At 50.9% G+C, this 16167-nt stretch overlaps 1 protein-coding gene across 1 annotated transcript in view; it reads left to right on the forward strand.

Moving 5' to 3' along the window:
• Window positions 1-16167, forward strand: part of Atp2b4 (ATPase plasma membrane Ca2+ transporting 4) — a 103239-nt gene that overhangs the window by 62550 nt on the left and 24522 nt on the right. The window contains 15 exon segments of the mRNA XM_028876599.2: window positions 254-511; window positions 1012-1137; window positions 1552-1677; window positions 3255-3290; window positions 4724-4885; window positions 9812-10026; window positions 10360-10507; window positions 10510-10601; window positions 11405-11568; window positions 11570-11644; window positions 12657-12888; window positions 13754-13933; window positions 14606-14693; window positions 15568-15585; window positions 15588-15673. Of these exon segments, the coding sequence (XP_028732432.1) occupies window positions 254-511; window positions 1012-1137; window positions 1552-1677; window positions 3255-3290; window positions 4724-4885; window positions 9812-10026; window positions 10360-10507; window positions 10510-10601; window positions 11405-11568; window positions 11570-11644; window positions 12657-12888; window positions 13754-13933; window positions 14606-14693; window positions 15568-15585; window positions 15588-15673 (2006 nt within the window).

The following is a 16167-nucleotide window of genomic DNA, read 5'->3' on the forward strand; positions in this document are numbered from 1 at the left end:
TGGCATTATGGGAAAGAGCAGTGAGCCCCCGACTGCGCTTCACGTCACTGGCGTCGGCGTATTTTGTGCCATTTAGGAATTAGCACAAATAGACCTGGTGGTGATGAGATGACAGTCCATCCTGCTCTCTTCTGATTTCCTTGGAGAGCAGTTTTTTTATGTTCTGTTGCTCTCTTTCCATGACCTTCCATCTTGTGGAGGTTGTGGAAGTACCACCCTTGTTTCAACGACTCTTTCTCCCCTCCCTGGCTAGTCTGTGGTCAGACTGCAAGTGGCCCAGAGGAAGAGGAGGAAGCAGAAACCGGCTGGATTGAGGGGGCAGCCATCCTTACCTCGGTGATCATTGTGGTGTTGGTGACAGCCTTCAATGACTGGAGCAAAGAGAAGCAGTTCCGGGGGCTGCAGAGTCGCATTGAACTCGAGCAAAAATTCTGCATTATCCGGAATGGTCAGCTCATCCAGCTCCCAGTGGCTGAGATTGTGGTGGGAGATATTGCCCAGATCAAATACGGTGAGAGCACTATGTTTCCCTGGCCTATGCCCCACACATACATCTGAGGAGTAGGTCCATTGACATGAAAGGCTAGGAGTTTCTGGATCCCCGCCCCCAAATAATCCCCCAGCTTGAGCTAAGTTATCAGGTAGAATTTGGCAGGTTGCAGGAAGGAATTCTGGAGAAAGCCATAGCCAAAACTCTTGCAAGGGATTGTCATACTTGTGCCCTGTATGGCTTAGGAGTAAAGGTATATAATATTTAGGCCACAGGAAGGTATCGGTTTGAGATATGTGTGACCCTAGGGATCAAGCGCAGGGCCATTTGCAGTATAGGTAAGCCCTGTACCCCTGAGCCCCTCCACAGCTCTAGAGTCACCTTTAGATGCTCTTCGGCTTCTCGTGGGACCATAGCCCTCTAGGTTTTGCTGGGAGAGCAGCCCTGAGGTGAAGTGGTGGAGTGGAGAAGATGGCTCTTACCTGCTTGGCCTTACTGTCTACCTCTCCCTCATACACCAGGTGACCTCCTCCCTGCAGACGGAATCCTAATCCAGGGGAATGACCTGAAGATCGATGAGAGCTCTCTGACGGGAGAGTCAGATCATGTCAAGAAGTCTCTGGACAAAGACCCCATGTTGCTCTCAGGTATAGCCTCTGGCTGCCCAGGTCATCATCCACGGCCCCCAGAGAGTCAGGCTACGGGTTCTGGGCCCTATTCCCTCTATTAGCTCCATCCTTCCTTCTTCTCTTGGGTTCAGATGGAGTAGAAACATGTGGGTGGTCCTGATGCAGGGATGTCAGAAATCTGAAAGAAGTTTTTCATAAAGTAAGTGTTATAGGAGCTCTGCTATTTGGGAAGATGGCATAAAGTGAATACATTAACCTTAACCTGTGTTTCCTTGGTCACTTTAAATGGGCTCATCTCTTGGCTTTCTCTTACCGCCTTCTAAATAGATTAGTGTCCCTAAAGGAAAGGGAGCTGTGCATTTAAGTTTGTATTTCATACCAAATCACAGCTAAGAACATCAAACGGTCCATCTTCTCCCTTCCCTTTTACAGGGACTCACGTGATGGAAGGTTCTGGCCGGATGGTAGTGACTGCTGTGGGGGTCAACTCTCAGACCGGAATCATCTTCACCCTCTTAGGGGCCAGTGAGGAAGATGAGGAGGAAAAGAAGAAGAAAAGTAAGGGGCATGCCAAATGAGAATGAAAGTCTCTTTCCTCTCTGTGAATGAACTAAAGGTCAGAAAAGTCTGCTGGGATGAAGCGACGGCTATCCAGACTCCTTGCCAAGATGCACACGTCACTTGTGGGTCTGGAGAGGTGGCTCAGTGGTTTAAGAGCACTTGCTATTCTTGCAAAGGACCTGGGTTTGGTTTTCAGTGCCCACGTGGCTGCTAATAACCATCTATAACTCCAGTTCCAGGGGATCCTAGCCCTCTTCTGGCCTGTGTGGACATCAAGCACACACATGGTATATAGGCATATGTGCAGACAGACAGACAGGCACGCACGCACGCACGCATGCGCGCACGCGTGCGCGCACACACACGCACACACACACACACACACACACACACACACGTCAACCTTACATCTCTGAGGAGTTCTGATGAAAACACTGAATGCTGGCTCAAAGCCCTCAAGTCAGATTTCGTTTGAACCTTATTCCTGCATCTTGGGTTGGTTGTGAAGGGTTGAGTTAGCCCTACCCTGGATGAGCTGGAAGGTGCTCCAGCCAAAGTGCCCCGGGTCCTCCTCCTCCTCTTCCCTTACTCTCTTCCTCCTGGATTAAGGAGTAAGTGAACCGTCACAGCTAAGAGGAAGGTGACTTGAGGAGAACATGGGTCCCGCTGAAACTGTGGGCCTCTGCAGAAGAGAAGAACAGTTGGAAGAGTGGGACCGGAGGGGCCTTTAGACTAGTCTTGATCACTCACTTGTTCCCAGAGTAGGACCAACAGGAGCAAAAGACCCAGATGTTAATGCCAAACTCACACCTTTTCCTGATCATTCCTTCTTCCTGTGGGGAGGGAACAGTTCCTACCACTTGGCCAAGGCTCATCTTAGGTTCTTAGTAGAGAGCAGTTTATGAGTAAGAGACAGTCTCTCAGAACCCAACTATTCATTCCCACAGCTACTCTCAGATGCACACTTAGGAGAACAACACTGGTGCTGTTGAACTGTCCCGGAGATGCCTTTTAGGGCCCTTCCGGGGGCTGAGCATTTCCTGCCTCTCTCTCCCTAACTCCCACCCCCATTTTCTCAAGAGATTTGACTCAAGCCAAGAGCATCCTCCCTCCTAGCAGGAAGAGAAGCTCAGGCGTGACCGTGTGTGCACATATCTGAGCACTCAAGCGCTGATCCCAAGGATTCATGAGAACCGATAGGAAGGATGAATGAACAGAGATGTGAGCTTCCTCTACATGTATCTCTCCACCCTACAGCCCACCTCTTCCTTCGCTGTAGCCCTTCAATGCTGGGAGAGGACCAACAAATTAGATATCTGATCATCTCTTTTTGTTTGTTTGTTTGTTTTGGGTTTTTTTTTGGTTTTTTTGAGACAGGGTTTCTCTGTGTAGCTTTGCGCCTTTCCTAGAACTCACTTTGGAGACCAGGCTGGCCTCGAACTCACAGAGATCTGCCTGTCTCTACCTCCCGAGTGCTGGGCTTAAAGGCGTGTGTCACCGCTGCCCAGCCTGATCATCCTTACTAGTAGTCACTTTGGGTCTCCACCCCACTTTTTTCTTTCTTGTCCAAACAGGTAAAAAACAAGGAGTCTCTGAAAATCGCAACAAAGGTAACCTCTCCACCCACTCATGTACCATCTCTACCTGCCCACGCTCAAACCAGACCTTTCCAGGCCATCTGTCTCCCTGCCCTCTCCATAATCTGTTACCTGCTGCTGTGGCCCAGTGCCTCATCCTGAGGACGGTGCAGAGACCCCCGGGGGGTGGGCTCAAGGCGGAACAGCAGCACCCTCTGCTGTTGGCTTGAGGAAGCGCATGCCCAGAATTCTTAGGGTGTGGGACCGGGATCGGCTCTTCCCAGAGTGCTGAGCTCTGCTTCGCCGCCCACACCGGCAGTCTCTGGGTTGGAAGTCATGGTGGAGGACATGGGCTGGGCATTCCCTGCACCCTCCTCTGCTGACAGCCTCACCGGTGTCTTCTGGTCCTGTAGTTCTTCTCTGCTCGTCTGCTCAGAGGCTTTGGAGAGAGACTCTTCTCTCTGCCTCTCTGCCCACTTCTCTCTTTGTTCTCGCCACGGTCTGTTTTCGTCCCTCCTGGTCTGGTTTGTGTTTCTTATGGTGGCTGTGTCTACATATCCCATCTCTGTCTTGTTTGTGCCTCAGACAGAAGAGACTGTGTCTCAAGAAGTACTTCCTAAGCAAACAGGGATGTTGGAGGGATGTCGGGGACCAGCAAGAACTAGTCTTGAGACAGTTCCTAAAGCTGGTTTTTTTTTTTTTTTTCCCTTGTTACACACATCGTAGTACTCTTTAGAAATAAAATCACCGTATCAGAGCACCAGGGCTTAAGCAAAAAAAAATTTGAATCTCTCGTTTCTTTATTCTTCTTCTAAAAGGGAACCACATGGGTTTACTGGGTCTGTACATCTCTGCCTTCCCCCTACTCTGTGTCTTCGTGGCAGCGTCTTTTCTTTCCCCCAGAATACTGAACTCAGGTCCTGCTGTGCTACTTCAAATCCGTGTCCTTCAACTTATATAAGAAGTAGTTGAAGAATAACTTTGGTCTGGGGAGGGGGGGGTGGAATCTGTGTTTCTTTCCTGATTTGGGGGGTAGGGGGGGCTTTTAACAGAATAGGCTAGGACCCTAACATCTGCTAGACTCTCCCCTTGGTCTACGGTAAACATTCACTGTTTTAAGCTCTGGATTCCAGAAAGTCTGCTTGCAGCGAAGGCCTTAGTGGTGTAATTAATCCCCTTGTTGCTATAAACCTGGCATGTGGCTCTGAGGGGCGCCAGGAGGTTGTCATGAAGAGGAGATCCAGACCCGAAAGGCATCCTCCACTTCATCACCAGTTGTTAGATTTGTCCCAAAGGCCCTAGTGGGGTCCTACCTCTGGCACCAGTAAGGAATGACCAGAACTGAGGTCAGGGGCCTGAGGGACATTCCAGGAAAAAAGACAGAAGGGCGTCTTGCCTTCCACCTGCCTGCCATTCACTCCTACATCCTTGCCTACTCACCTGCCCCATTTGTGTGTCTACCCTAGCAAAGACCCAAGATGGAGTGGCCTTGGAAATCCAGCCTCTCAACAGCCAGGAGGGTATCGACAGTGAGGAGAAGGAGAAGAAAGTAAGCAAGATGCCCAAGAAGGAGAAGTCTGTGCTTCAGGGCAAGCTCACGCGCCTGGCTGTGCAGATCGGGAAGGCGGGTGAGTAGCTAAGCCTGCCTCCCGTTGCCGATTCGAACCGCTACCCTGTGTGCTGGCTACTACAGCTTCCTTCCCGCCACACCAAGCCGGACTGGCAGGAAGAAGCTGGCTCCTGGGGTCTACATAGCTGTATCTTTGGCCACTCCTGGGCTTTGGAAGAGAGCTATTTCCTATGTATAAAGGTTAATAGCCCTAAGGTCTCTTTCGAGGGGGGCGGTGTCACTGGGAGAGGGAGGTCATGCTAGCAAGAATGAAGTTAAGAACTCTCACCTGTCCTATAATCCCTCAAGGGCAGAGGGGGCTGCAGCTTGCTGGAGGCGATCCCTCCATAGTGGAGGAATCTCGGGGCCCAGCATGGAGCAATAAATACATAGTAAAGATTGGAGGGCAAAGAAGATCGGTTAGAGAGACTACTCAGAAGACGGGTCCTACAGCGAGGGTGACAAATGATTTCTCCTGCCATCTTCTGGCCTAGGGGAGCAGCAGGAAGGGGGACAAAAGGATGACTCCTTCGTGCAATGTCCCTCAAGGTGTGGTCCTCCAATGAGTGTTCTGTGACCTCAGGCTTCCGCTTCCCACCGTCATGTTCAGCATGCTTCTCCGGGCACAGTTCTCCAGATGTCCTTGCTAAAGTACGGACCACCTTCAGAAAGTCTGTGGCAGGGCCTGAGAGTCCACAGGGATCTGTGATGGCTACAGCAGCAACCACTGTTTACAGTCTGCTGCCGGGTAGCCGCATTTTAAATATTCACTAGCCACACGTGTCCAGTAACCATCTTTCTAGAGAGTCCCAAGTGAGAGCATTTCAAGCGCCGCAGAAAGCTCTGGTGGGAATGTGTTGACCTAGCCAGTTCATTTCAGTCTGACACTTAGCTCATTCTGACTACCTTGAAATCTTCGATGTAGACTCTAAGAGCTGAGCTGTGGGTGCAAAAGTCCCTTGTGAAGCCCAGGATCCAAGTCAGAGGCATTAACTAGATCCCTTACCCCAAGTGTTCTCCTCATCCCTGCTCCATTCTTCCTTGGAGGTGAAAACTACATGTCAAGTACATGTCAAGCTAGGTCAGGCCTTGTGTGAAATGAGCAAGATACCTTCCAACCCATAGAGAAAGAGAGCGCGTGCGCGTGCGCGCATCCCTAAGTTTTCGAACCACAGGTGCTTTGCTTCCTTACTTTGGTCCTTGCCTTAATCAAGCCAGAACCAAAACAGTCTCCTTTCACTGATATCATCCCCCATGGCCTTGCCGTGAGGCCCCTGAAGCACCAGGGCCAGACTGTGTCTTCAATAAGAGTGTTTCCCAAGTCCTGTGCCACTGATGAGCACATATTGGTCTTTAACCGTCAGGCTAGCCACTGACGCCCACCCCCCATTTGCAAGGTGACCAGCTATCCCAGTTGATTGAAACTTTCTCAGTTCTCTCCCTGAAAGTCCCAGAAATTGTTGAGTCTCGGGCAAACCAGGCTGGCCACCCTACCAGTGTGCGCCATCAGAGGCTTCCCTGACCCCGGGATGTCTTGTCTTTGAAACAGGAGTGATCTGTACCTTAGGGCTGCTGTGACGTGGTTAGGAAGGCTTGGCTGGCCTGGGGCAGGCACTCTGTGAGTCACTGCTGTGGTTGTCATCCATCTTCATGATGTGCTGTGACCGGAGAACTCGTGTAGGTGATGCGCCAGCACTGTGAGGACATCCTGTAACCAGGGTGTGGGACCTTCACAGGGCAGCGGAGGGAAAGTCAGAGGTGGTGAGCGGCTACGTGGACAGACACAGCTTCTCCTCAGTCAACTCCTGCTAACATGGCAGTAGTACTGAGGAAGCGGTGGTGACCAGTCCACACATGCAGCTGATCCACAATCCCCTTTAGAAGTTGCAGTTTGTTAGGAAGAGGGGGCTCAAGGCCATGATCCAGCGAGAGAAAGAGCATTAGACAGAATCTCTGAACACATCTCAAAAACAAAGGAAAAATCCACCTTCCAAGTTTAGGGGTCATGGCGAAGTTTCACACCACGCAGCTTAGTTCAATGCAGCTTAGTTCAATGCAGCATGCATGATGAGGAGCCAGGTGCCATCATTGAGAGCCCTCAAGTCACAGCACAGTCTGCTTCTTGATTCTCCGCCTGGTGAGGGTGGGGTGGGGGCTGGTCCTCTGTGAGGAGGTGTGACCTGATCCCTATGGGCTGTGGGATCTGGCCATTTAAAGTACGCGTCTAGGCCAGGCGGTGGTGGCGCACGCCTTTAATCCGCACTCGGAGCAGAGACAGGCGGATTTCTGTGAGTTCGAGGCCAGCCGGCTACCAATGAGTTCCAGAAAGGGCAAAGCTACAAGAGAAACCTGTTCAAAAAAAAAAAAAAAAAAAAAAAAAAAAAAAAAAAAAAAAAAAAAGTACGAGTCTTTTAGGAGGAAGCCCATGTTCAAGCATACTCCACTCCCTTTATTGTTGTTGTTGTTGTTGTTGTTGTTGTTTTTTGGTTGGTTGGTTTTGGTTGGTTGGTTTGGGAGTGTATATAGAACAGGCTGGCCTGACCTCATGATCTTTCTGCCTCAGTTTCTCAAGTGCTGAGATTACAGGTGTATGCCACGATACTCAGCAACCCTCTTATTTATGAATGAGAATTTAAACTGGAAACTCAACCCAAAGAGGCTTAACAACTAATCCAGGTGTATGAGTCAGGTTGGTAAGGCCAGCCTGGTCTACAAAGCGAGTTCCAGGAAAGGCGCAAAGCTACACAGAGAAGCCCTGTCTCAAGAAAAAAAAAAAAATTCCCAGCCACCACTTGGAGGCTCACAACCATCTGTAATGAGATCTGGTGCCCTCTTCTGGCCTGCAGGGACACATGAAAGCAGAACACTGTATATGTAATAAATAAATCTTAAACACACACAAACACACACACACACACACACACACACACACACACACACACACACAAGCCCACAAACTCTGTCATTGTATACAAGCAATAGAGAATGGGAGAAAATGTTAATGTATAACTTTCTAAAGCTTAAGGTTCTAAAAACTATAGAAAGCGCCAGCTCTAACACCCGAGAGAGCAGGCCCTGCACCTCTCCTGGCCAGCACAATAGAGACAACCCTGTGGATGGAGGTTGTGAGCGTGGGGGAGCTGTTCCCACTACTCGTCTGTCCTGTAGCGGTGTGGGTGAGGAAGAGATGCCCCCCCTTACCCATTGCCCCTTACTGCCTGCGACAGACGGTCAAGCTGACCCTCCCCCTACCAGCGCCAGCACTCAGGAAAGCAGGCCCTGCACCTCACCTGGGCAGCACAGTAAAACTGACCCTGTTATTAAAAGTGTAGGCGAGCCAGCCTCGAAGGTGTGAGCATGGGAGAGTTGTCCCCATTACTCATCTGTCATGTGGCAGCATGGGCTGGGGAGAGTTGCCTCTCCCACCCCTCATCCCACCCCCCCACCCCCACCCCACCCCTTGCCCATCAATGCCTAAGACGGGTGGGAGAGCGGGCCCTGAGGTCATAGGAGCAGGAGAACTGTCCCTGCCCCTCCCCAGCTGCAGCACTCGGGAGAGTGTCCCCTACACCTTGACCAGACATCACAGTAGATCGGCCCAAAGGTGTAGGTGTGGGAGTGTGGTGATATATTGTGTACGCTAATAAAATTTGCTTGAAGATCAGAGAGACAAAGGAACAAGCCACTGCCACATCTCACCTCACCAACTCCACGAATCCTCTGACTTAATGCCTCTGAGTCCTCAGCCGAAAGGGGTCCAGCTGTGGTGGCGCATGCCTTTAATCCCGGCACTTGGGAGGCAGAACCAGGCGGATCTCTGTGAGTTCGAGGCCAGCCTGGGCTACCAAGTGAGTTCCAGGAAAGGCGCAAAGCTACACAGAGAAACCCTGTCTCGAAAAACCAAAAAAAAAAAAGCCTTTAGTTCCTGTCTCCTCATGCCTTATATACCTTTCTCTCCACCCAGTCATCATCACTTCCTTCCTAGACCTGGGATTAATGGCATGAGTGCTTCCCAAATACTGGGATTAAAGGCGTGTGACTCCCAAGTACTGGGATTAAAGATGTGTGCCACCACTGCCTGGCTCTGTTACTCTCCTAGGCTGAGTCAATCTCATTTAGTCCAGGGTGGCTTTGAACTCACAGAGATCCAGACAGATTTCTGCCTCCTGCCTCCTGAGTGCTAGGATTAAAGGTGTGTGCCATCACTGCCTGGCATCTATGTTTAATCTAGTGGCTTGTTCTGTCCTCTAATCTTCAGGCAAAATTTGTTAGGGTACACACTGTATCATCACATGGAAGACCTGACCCTGCAGATATGAAAGTGGAAGAACTGGCCCCGCCCCTTGCTCATGTTGCAAGGGGTGCACTAGCCAGGGCCATGCTGGAGAGCTCCCCCTGGTGAAAACAGGAGAGGGCTGGTGGGCTGACCAACCCCTGCAACTACCCAAGCCCCAAACCAGAGTTATGTGTTGGCCCACCCCCACGTCCACCCCATCTGTGACCTGCCGGAGCACAGGTGGTGATGGTGGCGAGGGGGTCGGTCCTGTGGTCCCAGGGCTGCAGGATCTCCACAGCACAAGCCAGCAGCAAGATGTCAGGGAGAGTCCCAGTGAGGGCCCAGCATCGATGGTATAGCAGAGACCAGAGGTCCTCGAACCAGACCAGTGATTCTGTGTGATGAACGCCTGCATGTAAAGATGGATGGACAAAGGGGTTCACTGCGTGACTCACTGTGTCACACTGCAGCTCCCATGACGAGATTTTCCCTTTCTGCCTTTTTTCCCCTTTTTTCTCTTAAATTTTATTGGGGGCGGGGAGATGGGTGGAATTGGGAGGCATCATGTGAAAGACACAAAGAATCAATTTTTAAAAAGCTAAGAAAAACAAACTATAGCGAGGGTCTAGCAGGCTAACCCCTGTCCGTGTGCCTTGTCGCCCTGGACAGGTCTGATCATGTCTGCTCTCACAGTGATCATCTTGATTCTATACTTTGTGGTTGAAAATTTCGTGATACAGCGCAGATCGTGGCTACCTGAGTGTACTCCGGTCTACATCCAGTATTTCGTCAAGTTCTTCATCATTGGCGTCACGGTACTGGTAGTGGCTGTGCCAGAGGGGCTGCCACTGGCTGTCACCATCTCACTGGCCTACTCTGTCAAGGTAAGAACGGGAAAATACCCTGTGTTACTTAAGGACAGAGACGGGAAAGGAGGATCCCATGAGCCCTTCAGTGAAAGGATGAGCTATTCCGTCCTTGGTACACTGTAGGTGGTCCCCCAAGAACAGAAGTCCCTAGCTCTAGGAAATGACTATTCAGTTAGTTGTTTAACTAGATCAGTAGACTCTTAAATTAGCCTCGCAAAAACAGTACCCTGCATTTTTGTGTAGGACTAGAAAACAAAGAGAGACATGTTGGCTGGGACTTAGCCGGTGACCTTTGTTTGGGGGAGCTCTGTTGGTCCTCTTTCAGCTCCTTTCTCTTTTCCTGTGTAGAAAATGATGAAGGACAACAACTTGGTACGGCACTTGGATGCTTGTGAGACCATGGGCAACGCCACAGCCATTTGCTCCGATAAGACAGGGACACTGACCATGAACCGCATGACAGTGGTGCAAGCTTTCGTTGGGGGCACCCATTACCGCAGGTCCCCAGCCCTGACGTCTTCCCGCCCAAGGTCCTGGAGCTCATAGTCAATGGCATTTCCATTAACAGTGCTTATACTTCTAAGATTCTGGTAAGCTTTCCCGTTGTCTGGGCCCCTGGAGTAGGTGACTGGAGAGCGATATTCATTTTGTCAGAGATAACTCTTGTGTCCTAATTACTTCTCTGTGGCTGTGCTAGCACCATGACCAAGGCAGCTGATAGAAGAGTTTTTGGCGACTTACAGTTGCAAAGGGTTAGAGCCCTTGACCATCACAGCAGGGAGCGTGAGAGCAGGCAGGCAGGCAGGCATGGCGCTGGAGCAGTAGCCGAGGGCTCACATCTCAGTCCACAAGCAGGAGGCAGACAGCACACTGGGGATGACATCAGTTTCAAACCCCCTTGTGACACACCTCGTAATCCTCCCTAAACAGTTCTGCCAACTGGGGACCAAGTATTCAAATCTATGAGCGCATGGGGGCCGTTCACACGCAAACCACCACATCCTCTATTATCATTCTGTGTGACTCTCCATTCAGCATTCTGTGTCTTACTCTTGACTGAATGTGTTCAGGGTGGACAAGAAGGAACCTCAGGCCTACAGCAGACTTACACTTATCCAGAATCAATTACTCACTTTCCAGAAGCAGAGAGAGAGCATTTGAATGAGACTTCCAGAGAACGAGACACCTCATTACCATAGAGCAACTGTAAGATCTCAAGACCTGTATGGCTATGAGTCAAGGTCACCTCTGAAAGAACAAAAGCAAATGTTGCCTCCCCTGTGGGCACTGGTATGCCTGCCAAATCCGCCTGCCCAAGTTCTCTCTCTGGCCCAGATATCTCGCTCATGACTCCCATGTCTGTTTTTGTTTCTGTTTGTATTTTCTCTCTCAGCCTCCAGAAAAGGAGGGAGGCCTACCTCGGCAGGTAGGCAACAAGACAGAGTGTGCCCTGCTGGGCTTTGTCACAGATCTGAAGCAGGATTACCAAGCAGTTCGCAATGAAGTGCCCGAGGAGAAGCTCTTCAAAGTGTACACCTTCAACTCGTGCGCAAGTCCATGAGCACGTCATCCGGAAGCCTGGAGGGGGCTTCCGCATGTTCAGCAAGGGCGCCTCTGAGATAATGCTGCGCAGGTGAGCCCCTTCCCTCCCATTTTCCCCTTTGAGACGCCCCCTCAGGAAGGTCTGAGGGCCCATGCCGAACCAGTCTGAAGGATGAGTGCCCCTCCAGCCAGGGAGTGACATTTGAACTCAGGACAGGCATTGCTTCTAAGAACCTGGCTGACTCCTTTCATTTAATCTTTTAAAATAGCGAAGTGGGTACTATTTTGACCCATTTTGCAGATGAGAAAATATGCGCAGTGAAGCTGCGTAGCTTGCTTATAGAAAGAGCAGCTAACAGTGCCACCGCCAGGATTCAGCCTGGCACAGCCTAAACTTCCATCTCCTGTGGAGTTCACGGAGGTAGTCAGAATGCTCCTCATTTCACTGGGCGTGAAGGAGTCGGTGAGCATAAGATGTCTTGCACGCACCAAGAGCTAACGATGCTGCCTCTCTGGTCCTTCTCTTTCTCACTCTCAGTTCTGATTACACTTTATATGCCTTTAAAAGTAGCTAAGCTACCTAAAGTTGTTATAATCAACCCACCCCAATCAATGTAGCCAGCAGGGGTGGCACACACCTATGATCCAAGCGCTAGGGAGGCTGAGGCAGGAGGGTTGCAAGTTCAGAGTCGTTCTAGGGCACTCTGTCTCAAAAAAAATAATAGCAAAAAAACAAAAGAAGGCTGGCCATAGTTTTGCCTGCCTCAGGTGGCAGAGGCAAGAGGATCTCTGTGAGTTTGAGACTGGCCTGGTCTGCATAGCAAATTCCAGTAAAGCCAGGATGAAAGACCCTGTCCAGAAGTTCAAGGTCAACCTATATAGCAAGTTTGAGGCTAGCCTGAGCTACATGAGACTCTTATCTCATTTGGGGGTGGGGGGAAGTGGGGAGAGGAAGAGAGAGAGAGAGACTCAGCTGGGTGACAGATAAAAGGTGTATTAACCATGGAATAGTGTCTCTAGGAATAATACAGAGTCACCCTAATGCCTGTGATTGTTGGAACGTGTCAAGCGGCACGACAGACACTGATTTCTGATTTCCCCAGGTGTAATCAAATCCTGGACAAGGGAGGAGAATGCGTGCAGTTCAAAAATAAGGACCGAGACGACATGGTACGCAATGTCATTGAGCCCATGGCCAGCGAAGGACTCCGGACCATCTGCATAGCTTACCGGGACTTTGATGGCACAGAGCCCATATGGGACAATGAGAATGAAGTCCTTGCTGAGCTGACCTGCATTGCAGTGGTGGGCATTGAAGACCCCGTGCGCCCGGAGGTGAGGCTTGTCAGCTTCTGAACTGAAGAGAGAGGGCAAGAAAGTGGAGGTGCCGGTCTCCCACTGACCGCTGGTTAGGGTTCAGATCCAGTGTAACCTAATGAGCCACCCGGGAGTCACAGGAAGCTCGTGCAAATGTCTGGCCTAGCTGTGACCCCAGACTTGTGCCTAATTACTTGTCACTTACAAAGACAGATGACTCTAGAAAACAAACAAACAAAAGACAGATGACTCTCCAATACCTGTTTCATCCTGAGGGCTCAGGCTGTCTGAGGGGCAGACAGTGATGGTTTCATTGGATTTACTGCTTGGTACTTGGGAATAGTCAGGGGCAGAATTAACCAAAAGGCGACTTACTCTTTAGTCACTTTTTTTCAACGACCTGGTCTTTTCGAGCAATCCTGTGTACAGAACACTGTTCTAGGCACGAGGGGATTCAAAAAGACGGAAAACTCAGATAGATGGACCGTGCTTGTCAAGGCCGAGGTGGTGAGAGGATCCCGCCACTACAGTGAGCTCGTGGGTTGGAGCCTGAGCCAGGTGGGCAGAGAGTGCTTAGAACCTGCTTCTGGGAAGGAGAGCAGTGGCCACATCACCAGATGCTTCCCCGGGAAACCTGGAGGAAAGGGAGGCACAAGTGTTCACATCTGGCTCCCAAAGCAAATTCCCCTTCAACCTGTGAGACGATGAGTGAAATTTAAATGCCCACTGTGGGATGGACAGAAGCAAGGGGGCACTGAGCACTATGAAAATGACCAGCCACAGCCTCTGTGCCGCCCTGAGTGAAGTGAGAGCTGAGCCAGGGCAGCGTGCCGTGCATCCTCGGTCTCTGGGCCACTTTTCTTTTTTGCTTCGCTCTCCTTAGGTACCTAACGCAATTGCCAAGTGCAAACGGGCTGGCATTACTGTCAGAATGGTGACAGGCGACAACGTCAACACAGCACGAGCCATCGCCACCAAATGTGGCATTCTGACCCCCGGAGATGACTTCCTGTGCTTAGAGGGCAAAGAGTTCAACAGGCTCATCCGCAACGAGAAGGGCGAGGTGGGGCCACGGGGGGAGCGGCCAGGGCGCCGCTCACAAGGGAATGGCTGGTTCTAGTGCGCAGTATCTGGGGCTCGTGGGAGCAAGTGGGTGGCTTCCAAACTGGAGTCTGTTCATAGTGAAACAGCCCTTCCCACCGCAGCTGCTCGTACGGTGAATGGGGAGCTGTCTCGTCTTCATTCAGTTACCTGTGGGGACAGAGTCACCAACTTCGTGTTCTTTGCTTTTAAACTCCTGGAATGATTGCTTTGCGCTGCTTTCCTCCTACCCCACCCCTCCAATGTCACCGTCCTGTGGTTGTGGGTGGCCACGGGCTTGTGCTTGGATGCAGTATGGGTCTGGAATAGACTAAAGCTTCCAGGTCTGCGTGGAATCAGACTTAAGACCCCAGCAGCTCCTTGGAAGCCCCTGGGCCAGCTCTTAACCCTGACCTCCTCCTGTAATGGGCTAAGAAATAAGGATTGGCTCCCATTAAGGAAGTTGGGACGGACAAGAAAAAATGGGCCTGCATGGTCACCATCAGTGAAGCTTTATTGTCTGTCTCGTGTCCCCAGAGGCCACGGGCTAAGGATCCCTCCGGGGACCCTTGGAGGCTGGGGTTATGTGGAGGGTGAGATTCCACTCAACAGTGGCTCTGAGCTTGACTGATCGAGGTGTCTCCGCTATTGGCAGGTGGAACAAGAGAAGCTGGACAAGATCTGGCCCAAGCTTCGGGTGCTGGCACGATCTTCTCCCACGGACAAGCACACGCTGGTGAAAGGTGAGGTCAGCCTGTGATTGTGTGTGCCTGCCGTATCTAACCCTAATCCTCCTGCCGTTACTTCCCAAGTACTGGGCTTCAGGGGTGGGCCATCACAGCTGTCTAGAGCTGGGGGTGGGGGGGTTAGTCCCTTGCTAGCAGGCTGGAGTCGTACGCTTGAACCTTTCAAAGCCGTCTCATGCTTTCCCAACTACCTAGCTGCTATGTGAGGCACTGGATGAAGACTGCCTTTCTCAGCACAGGGTGACTTGGTGAATCAATCGCCCTTGCATGGTTACTGTAGACTCAGCAGTAGAGAGGAAAAGAAAGGAGAGAGTAGAGGCAGAATAGTGAAGATGGAGGAGGAGATTAAAAGTGTCCCTTTCGGTTGAGGATTAGCTAGTGGAGACTTGCTAGCAGCGCAGCCCGCCTCAGCTCTGGGAAAAAAAAAAAGAAAAAGAAAAAAAAGTGTCCCTTTCATAGGAAACAGTACTAGCCACATGACCTCTGTCTTCAGGTTTCTATTGCTGTGAAGAGACACCATGACCGCATCAACTCTTATACAGGAAAACATTTAATTTTGGTGGCTTGTTTACATTCAGAGGTTCAGTCCATTATCATCATGGTGGGACACGTGGCATGCAGGCAGACATGGTGCTGGAGAGGTAGCTGAGAGTCCCACGTCTTGCAGGCAACAGGAAGTGGTCTCTGACACCAGGAATAGCTTGAGCACAGGAGACCTCAAAGCCCACCCCCACAGTGACACACTTCCTCCAGCAAGTCACACCTCCTAATAGTGCCACTCCCTTTGGGGGGCCATTTTCTTTCAAACCACCACCACAACCTGAGGTGGCGTGTGTGTGTTCACTGTTGTGTGTGTGTCTCTTTGTCCCAGGTATCATTGACAGCACTGTTGGGAACAGCGACAGGTGGTGGCTGTCACTGGTGACGGGACAAACGATGGACCTGCCCTAAAGAAAGCAGATGTTGGTTTTGCCATGGTAAGCTCACCAGGGTCTCCCTGTGGGTCACCTTCTCCATCAGGAGCCAAGACAGTCTTCTGCTTCCTGTCCCTTCGCATCCTGCCGATGCTCTTCTTCCTGCCTCCATCTCTCCTGCCTGCTTGGCCACTACTGTGTGTGAGAAACAGATGGAGGCTGTCGGGGAAATCACAAAGCGCCATACCCAGGAAAACAAGAGCACTGGGGTGACGCTGTGTGCCTGTGTGAGTCACAGGAAATTCAGCTTCCGCATAGAGCGTGTTCAGTACCGTGCTCTTCACATGTGAGCCCGTGAGTATCAGAACCTCGTGGCAAGTTCCTTTGTAAGTCAGATATCCCAAAGAGGCACCTTTGGTTGGATGGGTGCTGAAGTGTTTGGCGTTTGGTTTGGTTTGGTTTGGTTTGGTTTGAGGTTTTTTTTTTAATGGTGATGATGGAGGGTTGATGGTTGTTGCAAGCACAGTAGTTGATTCTGGTGTGCAGAGAGGCTTGGG

Source organism: Peromyscus leucopus, chromosome 15 (genome assembly GCF_004664715.2).
Source record: "Peromyscus leucopus breed LL Stock chromosome 15, UCI_PerLeu_2.1, whole genome shotgun sequence".
In the NCBI taxonomy this organism is placed as follows: Eukaryota; Metazoa; Chordata; class Mammalia; order Rodentia; family Cricetidae; genus Peromyscus; species Peromyscus leucopus.